Source organism: Danio rerio, chromosome 4, assembly GCF_049306965.1.
Source record: "Danio rerio strain Tuebingen ecotype United States chromosome 4, GRCz12tu, whole genome shotgun sequence".
In the NCBI taxonomy this organism is placed as follows: domain Eukaryota; kingdom Metazoa; phylum Chordata; class Actinopteri; order Cypriniformes; family Danionidae; genus Danio; species Danio rerio.
The window spans coordinates 28,768,309-28,789,766 of record NC_133179.1 but is presented as its reverse complement, the minus strand read 5'-3'; the positions used below and the strand labels follow the sequence as shown (position 1 = coordinate 28,789,766).

General features: G+C 37.7%; 1 protein-coding gene across 4 annotated transcripts in view; it reads right to left on the bottom strand.

The window, feature by feature from the left end:
* slc6a1l (solute carrier family 6 member 1, like) overlaps positions 1–21,458 on the bottom strand; it is a 100,483-nt gene that overhangs the window by 45,549 nt on the left and 33,476 nt on the right. For 3 of the 4 annotated variants that reach the window (XR_012402141.1, XM_021475277.3, XM_073947230.1), the window contains exons 4-7: positions 19,322–19,422; positions 17,658–17,767; positions 12,788–12,920; positions 8,261–8,395 (exon numbers count right to left, since the gene is read on the bottom strand). Coding sequence is in view for 3 of the 4 variants with exons in the window: in XM_021475277.3 (XP_021330952.1) it covers positions 8,261–8,395; positions 12,788–12,920; positions 17,658–17,767; positions 19,322–19,422 (479 nt within the window). In the remaining variant the exon portion in view is untranslated. Of the gene's footprint in view, positions 1–8,260; positions 8,396–12,787; positions 12,921–17,657; positions 17,768–19,321; positions 19,423–19,683; positions 19,783–21,458 lie in introns of all 4 variants that reach the window. The other variant, XM_068220787.2, reaches the window with a different exon arrangement.

Here is a 21,458-nt window from a genome sequence, read left to right as displayed (position 1 = left end):
ATATAAATGTAAGGAATTATTATTATTATTATTATTATCAGCCCCCAGCCCTCTAATACAGTTACCCATCATTGATGTGCCCTTCACCCGCATCGGTATGGACTTGATAGGACCTTTGCCGAACTCGGCCAGGGGTCACGAGCACATCCTTGTTATCCTAGATTACGCCACCAGATATCCTGAAGCAATTTCTCTAAGAAAAGCCACATCAGCAGCAATCGCAAAGGAGCTGTTTCTACTGTGCAGTCGAGTGGGAATCCCAACGTAGATACTGACCGACCAGGGCACCCCCTTCATGTCCTGGCTGATGGCAGACCTCTGCCACCTATTAAAAGTCAAGCAACTGAATACGTCGGTGTACCATCCGCAAACTGACGGCTTGGTGGAAAGGTTCAATCAAACCCTGAAGCAGATGCTCCACCAGGTGGTGGCAGAGGATGGGCGCGACTGGGGCATCATGATCCCCTACGTGTTGTTTGTCATAAGAGAAGTGCCCCAGACGTCCACAGGCTTCACACCGTTTAAACTGTTATTTGGCTATCAACCTCGCGGGCTGTTGGATGTGGCACGTCAAGCCTGGGAGCAGGAACCAGCACCTCAACGGTCAGTGATAGAACACGTACAGGACATGAGGGAACGCATCGACAAGGTCATGAACATCGTCAAAGAACATCTGACCAAAGCCCATTGCGCCCAACAACGATTGTATAACCTGCCAACCCAGAGAATTTCAACCTGGTGATAAAGTTATGATGCTCATACCCACCATGACATCGAAGTTTTTCGCATCATGGAAGGGACCATATATGGTGGTTGAAAGGGTAGGGCCGGTAAATTGAGTCCGTCAGCCGGGACGCAGGCATGAAGAACAGCTGTACCATATAAATCTGATAAAGCGATGGGTAGCAGCTCCTTGCCACCTAGTGGCCTTCACAGACAAAAGTCCTCCAGTCGTCCACATAGGTGAGCAACATTCAGCAACCCAGAAGATGGAACTCCAGGCCCTGGTTGGTCAGTTCAAGGATGTGTTTTGTGAGAAACCTTGTCGAACATCCATCATGACATCATCACTCCACCTGGTACCATCATCCGGCAAAGGCCTTATCAAGTACCAGAAGCTCGCCGGCTGGCTATCAACAAAGAGATCGAAAAAATGCAGAAGTTAAGGATAATCGAACCCTCCTGTAGCCCGTGGTCCAGCCCAGTGGTGATGGTTCCTAAACCTGATGGCACCCTCTGGTTCTGCAATGACTTTAGGAAGCTGAAGGAAGTGTTCAAGTTTGACGGGTACCCCATGCCTCAGGTGGACGAGCTGCTGGATAGGCTGGGTGGAGCCCGATTCATCTCGACCATCATCTTCACAAAGGGCTACTGGCAGTTACCACTCAGTCCAGATGCCAAGGATAAAACGGCATTCTCCACACCTGGTGGGCACTGGCAAAACCTGGTTCTTCCCTTCGGGCTCCACGAGGCCCCAGCCACATTCCAAAGAATGATGGACATCCTGCTGCGGCCCCACCAGCCATATGCAGCAGCGTACTTGGACGATCTGATCGTCCACTCCGAGTCATCGGAAGAACATCTATCCCGGTTATGGAGGGTGTTCTTGGAGCTGACCGATCCCTAACCAGAACTCTCACTTAATCTCACTTTCTCCCCGGAGCACCAGTGCACCTACACGTTTGAAGAGCACCGTATCCATCTTATGCATGTCTTCACATTGTAAATAAATCCCCCTCCAGGGAATTGTTTGTAACACTAACTTTGGAGTGTGTGTTTTCCCTATATATATATATATATATATAATAAAACATACATATGCAAATTGATATTGAATTTCTGGAAATTGGTTTAAAAATCATATCACCGTTATTGAAAAAAAAATATTGCAATATATATTGATATCGAATTATTGTCCAGCCCTAGGTTGTTGTGAACCTACACTAGTCTCAAGGTTTGATTTAGTTAAGATTACCATGCATCACAGTGCATTGAAGATGCTTTCTATACACAAATTTATATTTTACTTTATATTTTACTTTTTTTTACTTTTTTATTTTACACAAGAATTCTTGTATTAAAAATTATAAATATATTTATATTTTTACATTATTTGTAATACAACTTTGTCCTTCAATACAAGCAGTCAGATATATAAACTGTACCATTAATGTTACCTGTTTAAGGAAAGCACTCTTTTTGAATGTATCAAACAAAAGTGAAGAATGCACACACGACAGCATGAGCATTTATAGCAAAATTTAAATATTACTCCTGAGAGAAAGCGGGAGAAAGCAGAGAAAAGGTTTACAGCTTTCAAGATTCTCTAACGTAGAAAAAAACAAAATAAACCCCATTTAAATGCCATATTTGAACAGGAATGCGTCTCTTGTTTACCTGTGATCAGAAGGAACAAAATGCATCTTATTACCCAATATAGACATGACATCAATCCGCAAAATTGTGAGGCGCAGCAGGTGATTAAAACACTAGGGCATATATACAGCACGCAAAACGCTCGTGGCTGTTAGTGAATCATTTAAAAAAGTTGCCTCTCAATGCAAAAAGTGCATTCGATGTGATCGGCCCCTTACCCTGCGCTTATCAGAGGTTGAAAAAGCCGCTCACTGCAACACGGAGGCATGCAATAATAAAATTATATATATATATATATATATATATATATATATATATATATACAGTTGAGGTCAGAATTATTAGCCCCCCCAGCCCCCCCTGAATTATTAGACTATTTTTTTATTTTTTCCCAAATTTCTTTTTAACGGAGAGAAGATGTTTTCAACACATTTCTAAACATGATAGTTTGTTCTGTAAATTATCGAGAAAAAATATAGCTTAAAGGGGTTAATAATTTTGTCTCTAAAATGGTGTTTAAAAAATTTAAAAATGCTTTTACTGTTGCCAAAATAAAACTAATAAGAATTTCTCAAGAAGAAAAAATATTTTCAGACATGCTGAATCTGTCCAACAGCATTTGGAAAATATTTTAAAAAGAAGAAAAAAATGCAAAGGGGGCTAATAATTCTGACTTCAACTGTGTATATATATATATATATATATATATATATATATATATATATATATATATATATATATATATATATATATATATATATATATAAGATCATGCCACAAAACGAATAATGAAAGTAACCATTTCAAAATGAAATAAGGAAATTAATTTTTAACAATTTAAAAATGTAAGGAGTACAAAGTATACATATTATACAGAAAAATCTACTTAAGTACAATAACGAAGTACCACCCATCTCCGAGCCACACCTTTTGTAAATGAGCCTGTTACAGCTATTAAATGTGGAAAATTAAACTTTTTTGGTGATTGTTGATCTAGGCAGTCCAGAGATTACAATCCTGGTTTTGTGGTTTTGAGTAACAACAGCTTTAGTGTCAACATTTTTAGTATTATGTGTGCCTTTGCAAAATAATTAAAACTGATTGAACACTAGAAACACATAAAATCCCCCTAGTCTAGTGGCCAAATTCTTTCAAAACTGATTTGACCTCTAAGACCATGTGTCATACATGCCCACCTAGTTTTGTTCTGATTGGCCATTGTTAACTTTGTTTATTGGGTCCTTAAATTTTATTTGACTAATGGGTACAATAATGTAATGTCTCCTTGGAAAAAGACACAGCGTTTCAAAACCAAACCGATCAGACTATAGTTTTTTTTTTTTTTTACAATATAGCACCACCATGGGGTCAAAGTTTGCAAGTTTTTTTTTTACTGTGATCTCAAATTGACCTATACATCCATGTACTAACTTTGGTGATGATATCTCATTCCGTTCAAAGGTTAGCTTCAATAAACTTTTGGCTAAAGTTAGCATGAAACTTTTTGTGTACTGTTTTGTGCAGAAATCAAAATTTTACCTTTTTTCAATAATTATTCATATTCAGTGCCCAGAGAATGTTTCTGCACTGGATTGGTTATAATTGGGTGAAAACTCTAGGACTAGTTTCCAAAGTAGGTTTCAGACATAACTTAAATTAGTGGAAAAATGGTGTATCAGAGAATATCTGCACACATACACTTTTGTTGGGACTGACCCAATGATCATAACGATGTAAAATATTTAAGTCTATGTATTTGTAAGTGCTATGGTTTTAAATGTCTGAAATTTGACGATTTGGATGAGTCATGGTATCTGAGTAGGGGTTACCTCTACTGGCCATTTTACCAAGTTGTAAGTTTTTAGGCCTTATGGTTTGGTCTGACCATCCCTCATTACAGCTTAAAAAATATTAATAAAAACAAATACAATAATGTTATAAGTGAAGCTCCGGTCTTCTCCCTTGCACCTTGCGCACCACCAGAGGGAACTATCACCCGATTTCTAGTCAGCACAATTTGAAATCAAATCCCCATTAGCCTTCCTGCCTGGGACTGATTGTGATGGCAAGTTCATCCAATTTGTATTCATCCACATCAGCCTCGGTTTCTGAAAAAATTATTTCATCTGTGATTGTTCTCTACCTGCCCTGAACCTTGCCTGTTTATCAACCTGCTTTTAGATTTTCCTTCTGTTTACTGATTACTGTCATCTGTACAATTAATAAAGCATAGCTTCTGACTTATCACAACAAATAGGCTTTTAGCGCTAAATGGCTTAAACCTCTAAGTATTATTAAAAATGATAAAAAAGTAAACTTTAAGTAATATGTGTTTTACAAATAGTACACTTTATGACAAGTGATCATTTATTTAATTGGTATTTTATTATGCTAATTTTAAAAAAGGCCTTGTACATGTAATAAAGAAAGTACAAGTTTTAAGGTACAAACTAGTTAAAGTTTACTTTCAGAATTTTGAATAATATTTTGTCAGGTATTAAAATAAATCCACATTGTAAAGTACATATTACATTTGTCACGGTTGCAGGTTTGTGCGCTCTTCCGGAGTGTCTGTTTGATCATGTGGGTTTGTTTTGTTTTTGTTGCCCACGCGTATTTGTTTTGGTCACATGTTTTGACGGCACTCAATTAGTTTGATTAGTTCACCAGCTGATGCTCATTATCGTGCCTATATATGTGCGACGTTTTCTGTGTTTCCTTGTCAGTTCGTTACGTGTGCTTATGTGTTTATTTGTCTGTGCTTAGGACCGTGCGGAGTTACCACCAGACCCTGTTTTCCCGTCTGATCCCTGCTCTGATTTCTTCTAGCCCTAGCACCGCACTCTCTTGTTACAAGTTATCTTGACTCTGTCAATAAATATTCTTTCACTTGCACTTGGATCCATCTGGACATTCTTTGTTTGTGACAACATTAACGGCAGTTTTACAACCAACTGCCTGCTTGATCCACTTCCTACATGCTTAGTTAAGACCTGTCTTCCATCATTGTCCACACTGATTACTTACATTATTCACATATCACTGGATTCTGGATCTGTCCCATCTTTACTTAAAACTGCTGTAATCACCCCAGTACTTAAAAAACCTGGAGCTGATTCATCCAATTTGGCCAACTATAGACCAATTTCCAATTTGCCATTTGTCTCAAAAATATTGGAAAAATGTGTTACGTCTCAACTCCATAAATATCTTGCTAATAACAATTTGTTTGAGCTCTTCCAGTCTGGTTTTCGTCCCAACTACAGCACTGAGACTGCTCTTGTCAGGATTACTAATCCTGACAAGACTGATCTACTACTGGCAGCAGACTCTGGTTTACTGTCAATTCTTATTCTCCTGGACCTGAGTGCAGCCTTTGACACGGTTTCGCACAAGGTTCTTTTGTATAGGCTTGTCTCACTAGGGATCTCTGGCACCCCTCTTTTATGGTTTAAGTCATATCTTGCAGATCATACTCAGTTTGTTCAAATTAAAGATTTTAAGTCAAGATCGCAGATTGTCACTAATGGTGTCCCACAGGGTTCTGTACTTGGTTCACTCCTGTTCTACTGCCTCTTGGTCACATTTTCAGAAAATACAACATATAATTTCACTGTTATGCTGACGACACTCAACTCTACCTGTCCACCAAGCCCTCCTGTTCTTTTCCTCCTCCTGCTTTGAGCAGATGTTTAGCTGAAATAAAAATCTGGCTTTCAGCTAACTTTTTAAAATTAAACAGCGACAAAACTGAAGCCCTTCTCATCGGCACTAAAAGTGTTTTGGATAAAGCTGATAATTTCACTATAGACATTGATAACAGTACAATTGTTCCCTCCATGCAGGTAAAGAGTTTGGGTGTCATCTTGGATAGCACACTCTCATTTGAAGGTCACATTAATAATATTACACGTACTGCATATTTCCACCTGCCTAATATCACTCGTCTCCGCCCTTCTCTCACTAATAACACAGCCATTCTTATCCACGCATTAGTTACTTCACGTCTTGACTACTGTAATGCACTTCTTTCTGGACTTCCGTCCAAACTTCTCCATAAACTCCAACTGGTTCAGAACCATGCAGCTCGTTTCATTTCTAGGACCCCATCTCACGAGCACGTCACCCCACTCCTCTATCAGATTCATTGGCTTCCAGTAAAGTATCGAATTGATTTTAAAATATTACTTCCAACTTTTAAGGCACTTCATAATTTCGCTTCTCAATATCTCACTGAACTTCTCCATATCTACACCCCTTCTCGTACCCTTAGATCAGCCAACAACTTCACCCTGGCACCACCTCGCACTCGATTGAGCACAATGGGAGACAGATCTTTTAGCTCTATGGCTCCTAGGCTAAGGAACTCACTTTCAGTACATCTTAGGAGCAATGATAGTCTTCACAATTTTAAATCACGTATAAAGACCCATCTTTTTAAGCAGGCTTTTAATTAACAATTTTTTTATCATGTTTTTATTATGTTCTTTTGTATTCACTTATGCGTTTTAACTTGTTTGGTCAATGATTGTTTTTAGTATAGTTTAATTTGTTTTGCATGTCTGCTGATGCTTATTATAAGGCGACCTTGGGTGTCTAGAAAGGCGCCATTTACAAATAAAATGAATTATTATTATTATTATTATTATTATTATTTTTAAGATTTAACATTTTTACAGTTTTTAAAATGAAAATGTAAAACATTTAAATAATATTTTTTAAATATTTCATAATAAATTAATTAATTCTTCATTCATTTTCCGTTGACTTAATCCTTTATTTATCAGGGGTCGCAGCGGATGTCCTTCCAGCAATCCAGTACAGGCATGCAATCAGCCGAGGACCACACAATTTAAGGTTACACAATTTTAGCTACATTTTTTTTTATCAGTTTAAATATTTAGCAGTGTAATAGTCACCAAAGTAATATTTAAAAGGTTTATACTTCAATGTCAGATCTACACATCCTCACTAGATGACGCCTCTAACTTGGTTAGTTGTGTCAACAGAATTTTCTCATTATCTAGTAGACTCTTTATTAGGCATAATGAATAATCTACTAATTAGACAATAATTAAAACTGTAAAAATAATAATTTCTTTAACATTCCACCCTAAAAATCATACATTGCTGGGTCCCTGCATTTTAATAGTTTTAATTAATTACAAAATATATTATTTATAAATTGGTAATATCTTAACTTACTAAACTTTCAGGTATTACATTCAGGTGCTAGGCTGTAGCACTGAATAATTGAAGACATAAGGACAGACGACTTGCAGAGCATAATAACAAATGTGCGTCCTGGCTTTATTTATAATGTACACAGAGCGCATGGTCGTGACATGCAAATGTGAGAGCAAAAACAGTGCACAGCCACACAATTTACTTATACGGCATGTCTTTGGACTGTGGGGGAAACCAGAGCACTTGGAGGAAACCCATGTGAACATGGAGAGAACATGCAAGCTTCACACAGAAATGCCTACTGACCCAGCCGGGACTTAAATCATCAAATTTCTTGCTGTGACGCAAAAGTGCTCACTACTGAGCCTCCATGCCGCCTTAATTAATTAATTATAAAAAGATCAAATTTATGTAATAACATTTTATTTGAAAATAAATATTGGTCAGTACACTGGCATCATGTTTTTAACATATTTCAAAAACTAAAATAGAACAATGAAATTACATAATTTTTTTTTTTAACAAATACATGTTCTTTATTTCTTCAACAGTGCAATGTCAGTTGCATTAAAAAGATATTTCCAGACTTTTAAAAATACTGTGTGAATGTTCTTAAATAACGTTAATATATTGTCAAATACATAATTTTACAATTTGATATGTATACAATTTTTAAATGTCACTGTTTTAACCTTACCTCAGATTTCAGAAGCTTGTTGAAATTTGGAGTGATATAAAAGAGAACTCCATCTATTGCTCCAGGGAGAGTGACTCCACGAAAAAACAGAATAAACAGCATGAAGTAGGGATATGTGGCAGAGAAATAGACCACCTGAAAAGAACAAAAGATAAACAAAGAAAAAAGTTAATTTAAAATATGCAGAGACAATTAAATTATTTACTTGTTAGTAGAGTGATTTCACTGATTTCTCCTTGTTGATAAAGGTGCTGTATATAAGTTTGACTCTTCTAAACATAAAAATAACATACTATGTTTGCAGATATTTAGGAAACTTGCTTAAGTAAACATACTTGTTTATCTGAAAAACATTGCTGAAATCATTCATTCTGCTTTGAAAATGGAAAGCACAGGAACGAAAACTAGAACAGTTTGTTTTGGTCTCATTAACTCAATTAATTTTTAACTCAATTAATTTTTTTTTAAACTCAATTAACCCAATTAAATTTTAGTACCCCTTGTGTTACCCTTGTGGAAAACTGCATATTTGATTCATTCAGTCAGGGAGGCTCTCAAAGTATGAGTCCAGTATGTGTCTGCAATTGAAAATGCAACCTTTGGTGGACAGGAACAGCCACTGAAATTAGACGTTGATTCAGAGTTCCCCATGAGTTGGTTATATTGATTTTTTTTGCATCAGACACAACATGACAGAAATTTAAATACAGCCATTCAGTAGCACAGAATGTATATGCACTCACTGCCCTCCATCAAATTGGTAAGGTTTCTAATGTAATTAATACATATTAAACCTCTTTAATATTATAAAAAAGTTGTTGGCTTCCACTGAGTTACAGTCTTTTTAGTAGCATTGCAATAAATATTAAGTAAAATGCCATTTAAACTCACATTATTAGTATTTAACACTAAATAAAGCACACAAGGCATACCTGAGGTGATCATTGTCATATTTTTCTGTTATTCGGCTGCAAGAAATAATTTTCTAAAATATAAATTTCAGGTGTTAGTTAGGACAAATCTCCTTTTAATATGGAAAATATATTTTTTTCTATTACATGCTGTTGCTTTTACTTAGAACACAATTAAAATCACCACTCTGCCACCACAACCCTCCAAATCGGGATGGAGGTTGCATCAATCTTACTATACGTAAGAAACATCTCCATCCCAGGGGGGCAGTTAATTGCTGTAAATGGACTGTTAAATGTCTTTAAGATTAACCACCTAGAGAGCAAATACTTTCCACTGGTTTGTGGATGCAATTGCTTTTGATTATTAATCTTAAGACAAGCTGTACACCTGGGAGTGAGAGTGCACTCTAAAAGAAATGATGCCTCCTCCTGGACGTTAGTGCTCCTCAGACATATGTAGAGCAGTAAGCTGGGCAACACCATTTTGCAAGACATTTACAAAGTTCTGTGGTCTTTGAGTGGAGTTTTTGAGTGCTTGCTGCACTATGCTCCCTAACCCAAAGATGCATGCACATATATTGTGAAAACCATTGTACAATGATGAGCAAAGGTATTCTTTATTTACTTGTGTTACGATTATCATTGTCAGATCATGAGCGAGCACTCCAGCTATCTGTATCTTATCTGCTATTCACATGGACCACAACTACCATCAATACCCACTATAACTTTAAACAATCTGAACTGACAAACTCACACACAGCTGAATGTTATTTGTACTTATTATACTCTCTATATTAACTCCATTTTTCATATGTATCCATTGCTAAGTCTTGTGTAACCCCCATAAAATAATGAATGGGAGTAGATAAAACAGATAAGATAGAAAAAATAGATAAGACAAATAAAATTAGATAAAACAGATAAAATAATAAATAAATATACACCTCATCATCATTATTAAAGTGTTAAAGTGTTGATGCTAAAATAAGTATTAAAATAAAATGTATAAAAAATGTTAAAACATGTATATGTGAGTTATAATTCTCTGATTGGGTGTCAGGCTGTCAGCAGTCTTAAGTCAGCAAATGAGAGCGCTGGATGCTCATCTCCGCCCCCTTGTGGTTGCGGATATTGCAAAAAAATCGGAAGAGACACACAGCGTGACAGAAAGGAAAACCGAGTGATTATAAAGTAAATATAGCGAAAATACATTAGTTAAAACTTTTAAAACCAATATAATGTTAAAAATATAAGTCTATAGCACGAGGATGGCGAGGGATTGAGTAGATATATGCTGATTTGAGCGTGATGGATGCATTTTGACTCGGTGAGTTCATCATTAGCTTACTGCTAAAATAATAGAAACTAGTGATGGTGAAATTAAGCTTTCTGAACCAGTGAAGCGCTCGACTCAATTGTATCGGAAAAAGGTTCGTTACTGGAAGCTTGCTAAATCAGAGCTCGATGATGACCTCTTCTGGTGAAAGTGTGGGAAAGCACTGTGTTGCCATAATGTCAAATGTTCACAACTGACCAACTCATTCATGTAGTAATACAACAACAGCAATATAAACAAATTACTCAATTACTGTAGTTTTTACACAAGATATATTACATTACACAACTGATGATTGTTGTAAAATCCAAGGTATTCAAAAGTTTATCATAATACAATTAGTCCCGCTCCAAGCAGGGATCGACCCAGCAATTCCTGATTGGGAGGCGAGTGCTCTAGGAGGACACTATGTGAACGATGCTTTAGGATCGCATTCACCAGATGGTCTCTGTTAAACACAATACTACGATATGCGGTGGTTTTCTTTAAAGATAGTCATAAAAAATACGCTAATACACTTTAGTATTGTTCAAAACTTTTTTACTAAAAATACTATTGTAGTTTAGTTTAATTACTGCTGTGTGGGACTGGTGCAGTGCTTTGAAACAAATGTATGTAATAGACGCCAATTCTCTCGCTATACACTTTACTATGAGGGTGTTTAAACCTTTGAATCAAAGTTCGAAGCAGTCACGTGGGTAAAGGCGAAAATGAAGCTTCGGACATCACTGATCACGTGATGATGGCAAAACGAATCAAGCTCCGGTACACTGCTTCACTGCGAGATGTATCGTTTTTTTGATACATGCTTCGAAGCCTCGGCGCACAACGTCACATCACTAATAGAAACATATTGAGTGACAACATGTTGAATGTGATAATACTTTACTAGTTTCATGTTTAAGAAGTGATAGGAAGTTGTATCTTTCTGTTTAATGGAAGAATTATCCATTATCACAAGGTTATAAAACTGCATGGTGTTTTATTATTTACTACAGCTCACAGACATCACTGTGGTCACATGTACCTGATAGGAATTAAAAAAAGAATACATTAGAAGAACAGGTAACTGAAATTAATGTTATTTGTTATGACAATATTTTTTGTATATGTTTTGATGCTATTTTATTCTTTATGTATATATTTTTTTATCATATTGTGATACTGAATATTTGCTCTGGTCTGTGAAAACAGGCCAGGTTATTTTTCGTTGCTGGATTTTGGAATTCTTGCAATTCTCGGTTGATGGCGAGCCTCCCAAGTGCAGTTTCAGTGGACCTACAGGAAAGGACTGATTTCTAGGGAAAAAGGACACTTGCTTTTTCTACTATTTCCCTTCACTCAAGTAAGAGGATTTGATCCTTAAGACTGGTTCTCTTTTTTTTTCCAAGAGGACATTTTGTGAGTACCCAAAAGACAGTTGAAAGTAAATAATTCATTTATTTTATTTTGATCTTCCTGGATTTGAAACTTGATATATTTGGAAAAATTTTATTTGGTTACATGTAACAAAACAATTTGGAAATTGTTGATTTATTTGAACTCTCATCTATTTGTTTTAATTGTGAATTTAACCAAATTTACAACGTCATATAAAGGGTGCACCCGGGGTATATTTTTACTTAGTGTTTATATTATTGTTATTTCTTTTGTGTGTGTATATAATACAGAACAACGTTGTGCAACTTACCCTTTCGTCTCTGTGAGTTACTCAGCATCACCACTACCTCCTTTCCCGTTCTTAGTAATCTTCTGATTTTAATTGTTTGGTCCTTTAAGGTTTAATACCCGTTACACTTGTTACTGTTTATGCGCTTTTCTAAGTGTTTACCTGTTGGTCTGTCGGAGCTTGATCCCTAGACTGTGTTTCCAGTTTTTGATCGTTTTCTGCCTGCCCTGACCCTAGCCTGTTATCTGGATTACTCTCTGGATTTTCTTTGTTGTTCTCTGTGCTCCTGTTTACCCTTGCCTGTTCGACAATCCCATTTTATAACAAAGCTGCATTTGGAACTACCTCTATTGTTAGCGTGTCCTGTCATAACAAGTTGCCATGTGTTTTTATTGGAAATATCTGTGTTGATAAACACTCTACAAATCTATATCATCCTTAATGTTGCTGTCACAGTGTAAGTATCTGGCCATATGTGACTAATTGACAAGCTGCATAGTTATGTATATTCAACAGGATGTCTAAAGAGGGCCATCACAATATACTGTAACTTTGTAAAATTGGGAACAATGAAAGGTTGAAAATACAAATGTTGGCATGCATACCTTTCCTGTCCACTCCACCCCTTTCCAGATTGAGAAATAGACAAGAATCCAGGACAATGCCAAAGTTCCAACCAATGGCCATCGCAATTCACCAGGTTCTTCCAAACCATTTGTTAACTGGTGCATGTTCCTCCTGTAAAGATGAATGTGATAGGTAAAGTATATATATATATATATATATATATATATATATATATATATATATATATATATATATATATATATATATAAATATATATATATATATATATATATATATATATATATATATATATATATATATAWAAATATATATATATATATATATATATATATATATATATATATATATATATATATATATATATATATATATAACAAACTCCCAGAACAAACTCCCAGAACTCTTTTCACCCCTCAACTTCTGCAACAGCTGACAAAAATTCGGACACACAGACACAGCTGTAGCTCATCTTCACTGATTACATGGACAATATTTACCACACACTTTCATGGACACTTGGCTGAGTCTTGTTTTTCCTATGAATTTGAATATGAGATTCCTATGAACTGTTTTTCCCTGTTTGTTTTGATCCTTGTCTAGTTGAGCATTTTGATTCTTTGCTGTCTAGCCTTTCGCCTGTTTTTGAGCTTTGACAGCACAACTACCATTTATAAACTGCATGTGGATCTGCATGTCTGTTGTCCAGCATCTACTTCATAACAATATATAGCCCTATAAATTATTTCCAACCAGCCAAAGTGGCTGTTATGAGTGTCTGACTAACCCCCCACAGCAGAAATCGTCTGGGGTTATGTATGTAACCATAGTTTCCCCAGAGGGAACGAGACACTGCGTCTAACCAGAACGCTAGGAGGAACACCTCTTTTATACGCGTCTTGAAGCACATGTGAAGCAGAGAGTATGGCGGAAGACGCAGTGTCTCGTTCCCTCTCGGGGAACTATGGTTACATACGTAACCCGAGACGTTCCCCATCTAGGGAACTTCTACACTGCGTCTAACCAGAACGATAGGGGAACGCAATACCCACTAGGCCAGACTCACTCTGACCATGAAGAATGCACACTCAAGAAGTGAGACTGAAAAGTCCAGCTGGTCGTGATGCACAGAAGTATGTGGAGTTGACCAGCCTACCACCATACAATGTCAGAGAGGGCAGTGCCCGATAAAGGCTCTGGGAGCCATGAGAAGAACCACTAGAGAAAAAGCTCTAAGGTTAATGATGCCAACAATCTGTTTTTAATGTTATTCAGATAGCATTAGCTAGTCTGCAAGTCTTTCCCCGGTCAGCATACAGTATATATTCAGCAAGAAGCTGTTTAAGGACCAGATAACTATCTGAAACCTCCTGCTAGGCTTAAGTGGGAAGACAGAGATGCGTTTGAGCCCTACTGTTAAAACCCAAGACAATGTCCCATTTGTGCTAAGAGGTCTTAGCCTTACGGCTACTCAGAGGAAGTTTTGAATTGGTCTCTGCCCAGAGACTCAACATCTATGGGAGAAGTTAAGTTGGTACTGCTGCTACGTACACATTGGTGTAAAGGCAGCTAGCCCTACTGACAGACAGTCTCCTGGTAGCTTTTTGGGTTCAGTTGGTGTTTAGTGCACCAAGCTTAGAGAAGTGCCCATTCAAGAGAGTAGAGCTTCCTTTTGAGTGGTGTCCTGGAACTCAGTGTGGTCGCGCAACCTCGGTTGACATTCATACTTTAGGGAATTGGCCCCCTCGGGGGCCACAACCGTCCAGGACTTCTGGGAGCAGAGCAACCAAGGGAAAAACTGTACAGACGACCTCGGCCACGTCCAGTCTGCTTGGTGTTGGATACGAGAGAGACAAATCGTAGCATGAAATGCATGGTCTCCTGCATTTTTCCAGCTCTCACCTCAACAGGAGGTGTGCTCCCATGCCAAAAACCAGAGTTTTTCCACATACTTAAGGCTCGAAGGCAGCACCGTGAGACCTAGATCATGCAGAAAAGATTCTCCCCAGGGGAACAAACTCTGGATTGTGCCACCACTGCTGCAGACGGAAACATGATGGCCCCTTATGGCTGGGAGATATGTATTAGGGCCAGATAACTGGCTAGAACAATGATATTATCTGCAGGCATTAGATGTGCCATAGGAGATGATTTTCTCCCTATTGTCCCACTTTGGAAAGGCCTCTCAAGGTCCCTACCAAACCCATAAGAAAAGAGTCTATCATAAGCATGACGTGATGACAGACAGCTTCTAAGACTGGGTCCTGGGACAGGAACCAGGGCTCTTTTTCACATAATTAAGGCTTGTAGTTAGTGCCGCAAGAACTTGATCATGTGGAAAGGGTTTCCCTCAGGGGTACAAACCCTGGATTGAGCAACCTCTGCAGGGATCTTATGCACATAGGGCTGAACATAATGGTGTTGGCTGCTAATGTCATAAGACTCAACAGTCTATGCAACTGTTAACATGGGGCTCCACAGGAGGATCCAATGTGCCAATGTGCAAAGCAGTTGGGAATTTAGACCCCCTGTTAAGCGGCCAACAATATATTGTCTTTGCGGACAAGGGAATGAAGGCCTCTTATGTCTGGGAGAAAGTGTTTCAAGGCCAGAGAGCTGGCTAGAACACAGATTTCATCTGCAGGCATTAAATGTGCCATAGGAGATGATATTCTCCCTATTGTCCCACTTTGGGTAGACCTCTCAAGGTCACTACCAAACCCATAAGAAAAAGAGTCTATCATAAGCATGACGCGATGACAGACAGCTTCTAAGACTGGGTCCTAAGATAGGAACCAGGGCTCTTTTTCACATACTTAAGGCTCGTAGGCAGCGCCGCGAGAACTTGATAATGTGGAAATGTTTCCCCTCAGGGGAACAAACCCTGGATTGAGCAACCTTTGTAAGGGTCTCATGTACATGGACAGGAACCAGGGTTTTTCCCACAAACTTAAGGCAGCGTGCCGCGAGACCTTGTACATGTGGAAGAATTCCAGTTGAAGGAAAACAAATCCCTCGATTAAAGCCACTACTGCAGGGGTCTCATGATCAGCAGCCCAAATGGAATCGCACTGGATGCTGCTGCTGCCATGGGACCTAACAGTTTCCGAAACTGTTTTACAGTGATGGATTGGCCTTGTTCGACTCTGTGTACGGCTTACTGAATCAAAATGATTCATGGCAGGGACAGACGTGTTTGCATTAAAGTAGTTCCATGGCACACCTAACAAGTTGGAAGCACACCTTTTGATGTGTTCAGCCGAAACCTCAACCTTCTGATATGGGTGAGAACGACAACTCGATGTCGATCCTCCATATCATAAGACTGAGCTAGAATCAGCCAACTGTCTAAATAATTTGGGATACGAATATCCTGTATACAAAGTGGACGAAGGTTTGAGGTGACAGAGCTACGCCGAATGGAAGAACCCGATACTGGAAACGATTTGCCCCCGAAAGCAAATCTCAAGTACCTCCTGTGTTGGGGGAAGGATTGATATATGGGACACTACTAACTTAGATTTTTAAAATCTAAAATTGAACACAGCCCCCATCCTCTTTCTAGAGTCTGTTCTGGCTTTACCACAGTAGGTGTAACACCGCTGAAGTTCTCAGACTAGCTGGCTTTGTGGAAAGGTCAGATTGTGATTGCCATTTCAAGCCCCATGCTCTTTTCTTTTGAGGGGGAGCTCGAGAGGCAACGCTTTAATTAATTAATTTATTTTCTTGTCGGCTCCGGGGTCGCCACAGCGGAATGAACCACCAACTTATCCAGCAAGTTTTTACGCAGCAGATACCCTTCCAGCCACAACCCATCTCTGGGAAACATCCACACACACACTCATACACTATGGACAATTTAGCCTACCCAATTCACCTGTCCCACATGTCTGTGGACTGTGGGGGAAACCGGAGCACCCGGAGGAAACCCATGCGAAGGCAGGGAGAACATGCAAACTCCACACAGAAACACCAACTGAGCCGAGGTTCGAACCAGCAACCCAGCGACCTTTTTGCTGTGAGGCGACTGCACTACCTACTGCGCCACTGCCTCACCCCATCCATAAATTGTTTTATTAAATCAGCTTGAAAGGCATCTAACTGACTGCCCAGCCGTCGAAAAAGCCTTACCAACCAAACTAGATGTTATACGTAATGGTTTGGTGGCTAAAGGAGGCACTGCATTCTGAATAACTGGCTGCAGATGGCGTACCAGTTCCTCTTCAACTTAGGGCATTATCTTGCATGCTCTTTCATTCAGCTCTTGCACTGATGAGTAAATTTGTGTTCTAGGAGTTATACATCTAGATCAGGGATGGGCAAACTTGATCCTCAAGGGCCAGTGTCCCTGCAGAGTATTGTTCCAACACTAGTCAAACACACCTGAACAAACTAATCAGTGTCTTCAAAATCACTTGAACTCTATAGGGAGGTCTGTTTGAATAGGGTTAGAGCTAAACTATGCAGGACACTGGCCTTCCAGGATCAAGTTTTCCCACACCTGCATCTGACGTGACCAGGGGAGGATTAGATCTGCCAGAGAGAGACAGAGAAAGGACGGCGTCCGTCTCCATCTCATCTGCCAGATCTACTTGCGAACCCCATGATCTGAGACGCCGCTGTGCCCTCAGCACGAGCAGGACTCGAACCATGAGGAGCGCGAGCCGCGGGGATTTCCTCGAAAAACGCCCAACGGCTTCGGATTATTTTCCAAAGAAAAGCATTACAGTGTGCACAATCAATAATATTCAATAAACATTTTTTTTTTACTAGGAGCATCACTAACTAAATGTGAAAAGCACTGAAAAATATTTTAAAAAATGGCAATAATTGTCCACATTTTGTGAGGAAATCTTAACATCAGATAAAATTAAATTAAAGGTCACTTACTCCCAGAACTCAGTGACAGCACTGGACAGGTTGGTGGTGTCCAGCAGGCTGTAGTTGGAAAAGCAGCGATCAGTGTTCCAAGGGTTATCACAGGTTTGCCATGGCAATTCCTAAAGAGAATTTTAAAAGGTGATTTGGACCACCTTATTGTTTTAATTATCTACACAAGCATATTTCCTATAATTGGTAAATTATAGCAGAGGTACAGCTGTGGATACTTGGGCATGCACACTAACACAGGGCATAATTTTTGTAACACTATGCAATAATAGTCTCTATTTTTACATCAATGTTATTGGTAGGTATAGGGTTGAGGTAGGAATAGACATCAATAAAACACAATGTAATAGATAATTTAGGAAATAATTTTAATTATTAATGTTAATTTTTAGCTGGAGCTGCATCCCTTCTATCAATAACCCTATAACTCGTGACATAAAATTAAATAAGTCTTAAGTGACTGAAATCTTTGAAAGTTTGCTGAAGCATTCAAAACATTGATAAAATTAAATAATAAGGTTTAGATAACCCAGTTGCCCCCCCCCCCCTCCCACCCCCAATTAACTTTTGATCCCCCATTGAAGTACAGGGGGGATAATTTTCACTTAAATGTGTCTTAAATAACAATCTATAATAAAAAAATTATGGTTCTTACCATTGTCAATCCATGATCACACCATGATTGTCTCATTATGCAGAAAATATACAGTCTGTGGTCTGAAACTAGACTCTGAACACCAGCAGATCTAGCTACCGACAGAAATGCCTACTGTAAGTGTTCAAAAGACACTTTTCTTGCAAAATATATATATATATATATATATTTTTTTTTCATATTAAAACAGCCTAAAAGTAAAGTAAAATTTGACTACAGTTAGGAGCACAACAAAGTTTCTTTTCAAACTTCTCAACAATGGCAAATTTAGTTATTATGAATATCACATCTTTTAAAGTCATATGTAGGGTTCTGAAAATAAAAACGGGTGCTGGAAATCTGTGACAATGTTTGATTATAGTTTATTTTAATATAATGGTAGATTTTAGATAAAGTGCTTGAAAATGGCACTGTTTTGCTTTCATAATAATTTATTCTAAACACTTATCTATTGCAAAAAAAAAAAAGTGATTTTTTTGTTTGTTTTTACATAAAATGAAACCTCCACTGGAGTTAGTGCATGTGTCTGTTGCGTGATCCGTGTGGGAAGCACAATCACAGGTCATTTTTGTAGGAGAGGAGCTGCGCATTCTGGTCACATAAACAAACATTATGTTCATGCTGATAACTCAAGTGACTTTCCCTGTACTTTATCGACAACAAAACCTTTTTTATACACCTCTTATGTTGTAATGATTTAAATTGTGTTTGAAAAATTAAATATGATTAGCTAACAAAAAAATGGCTAAGAATAAACATATTAATCTGAATTTATCTTTTTTTTTTAACAAAACCCCTTTGTCTCAAGTTAAAGGTACATCTTGGTACCTAACGTGTACATATTTGCAACTAAAATGTAAACTAAATGTTTTCATAATTTCAATGTTAAGATTATAGTATTAGTGTTAACAACTTTTTTCAACCCTCTTTTTCATCCACTCTCTTCCTCCAATTTTATTGTCATACAAACTAGGGACCAAATAAAGAGTGTAAAGGATGAAACACTCACTGCTTTTAAAGAGCTGAAGAGGTAGTAGAGTGCCCAGGCAATGATAATGATGTAATAAATGTTGAGCCAGAAAGACAGAACCACAGCAGCCAGACCCACACCTAATATAGGAGGAGTTCAAGAGAGAAACAGATTGATGACTGTTGCAAGGTAAACATAGTTGCACAACATGTCTTAGAGCTAGTCCACCAAGGATAATATAAATGTAGCATGTGCACTGGAAATAAAGCAATAAAATGTTTATGTATGTAATGGAAATAATATATACTTTATCCAATTACATAATTTCTGGGTAAATATAAGTCAATTTAAGTCAAATAGGTATTGTTGGAATAATCTACCAACAATTGTAATAGATTTACCAGAGATGGGTTGCGGCTGGAAGGGCATCGGCTGCGTAAAAACTTGCTGGATAAGTTGGCGGTTCATTCCGCTGTAGCGACCCCGGATTAATAAAGAGACTAAGCCGACAAGAAAATGAATAAATGAATTGCAATAGATGGAGGTTTGTGTACTGTGGTATCAAGTGTAACGCTTTTTGGCCCTTACGATATCCGTATGGGGTGCATGCTCTCAGTAGATCCTTCACCTGCGCTACTCTAAAATAGTTGCATGTCTCCTGTATACTAGTAATACACGGTAAAAGAGTTCTGTTGCATGACCACTTTTCAACAAGCATATGCAAATCATCAGGCATGAACAAAGAGCCATAAAACGTGCTAGAAGGCAAATTTTTATTGGCTAGCTCAGCCCCTGAGTTAACGACTTCAGCAATCCTATTTAAGGAAGGCAGGGCCAGTTGACACCCTCTTACTTTTACTCCTCCTGAACCCTCTCTCCAACTCCTATTCACTCTTCATCCTGTACTGGCTCTTCAATCGTCACCAGCCAAAATGTGACCTAGGCCCTTTGGCCTTACCCAAGCTGAGGCCAGGCTTTGATACTGCGCACATCACTTGTTTTTACACACAAAACAAACTAATTGAATTCAAAGATAAAGAAAACAGTTTGTACTAATCCGTTATTGTAGTAAGATCAATTATATTTCCTGACCAGGAAATTACTTGATCTTTGATTTTATAGACAAATAAATTGTAGGCTCCAATAGACGAACAGTTCAATTTAATATAATTTTAATTTGGCTACCATTAATAATAAAGTCAACCCAACTATTCATAATTAAATTATAACTTGTTATTATTAATTATTAATAATCAGAATTTTATGAGATTAATTTGCTACAGAATGGTTGGTCAGCAATTGCTATTTACTTTAACGCCAGCAAAATTGTTTTAAATTCCTTGCTTATTGAATGAATAATGCGTCCATGAGTGCATGGTTGCACTGCTTTTTGAATATCGCTATGAGAACCTGAAAGTATGTGATTTAGTATTTATTGCATTGAGCTTATAAGGGTATGTCTAATAAGGGTTGCTATCTTTTAGTAAGGAAAACCAAGAGTTGACTGACTGTTGAAGAGTGCTGTGGAGCAACATCCATGATGCCGCTGCTTTGTAGTCTGAAATTCAGAAATTTTAATTTTATTTTGTTTTGCTTTCTTATGCTATGGGATTGGAAGTCCCATTAAATTTGCTGCTAATCACTGCTGTTATTCACTGCTATATTCCAAACTTTGCATTAGATGTATCAGCAATGATGCATGCTCTGTTTTCTGTGAACTTTAATTTGTTTTCCTTTTTTTTGTTCCTTTTTTCTTTTGTTTTTATGTAAGAATATTTGGTTTGCTGTGCAGTTGACTTTATTGTTTTTGTTTATTTGTTTGTTTGCAGTTTATATCCATACTGATTATTGGCCTTAAGAATTTATTTTATTATTTCATTTTTCATTAACCAATTTTTCAGATTATAAAGGATATTTTGAGTTCCTGTGTTTTCTTTCTTTTTTTTTTTTGTACATTAGAATTGTGATCTGTGTGGAAATTTGCTGTTGTAGGAGTCAGGGCATCAAGGCAGGCAATTGGTTGTCCCTAATGATTGGACGGGGGGTTATGATGTGAAAATTTAATGGTTAGTTGTACAGTACATACAAATCGAATGTGGTGGAAAGAATGTAGTTTTGTACTATTTCTATTTGTCACAATCACCAGCGCTCTAATTCTGGCAGATCACTGATAAAC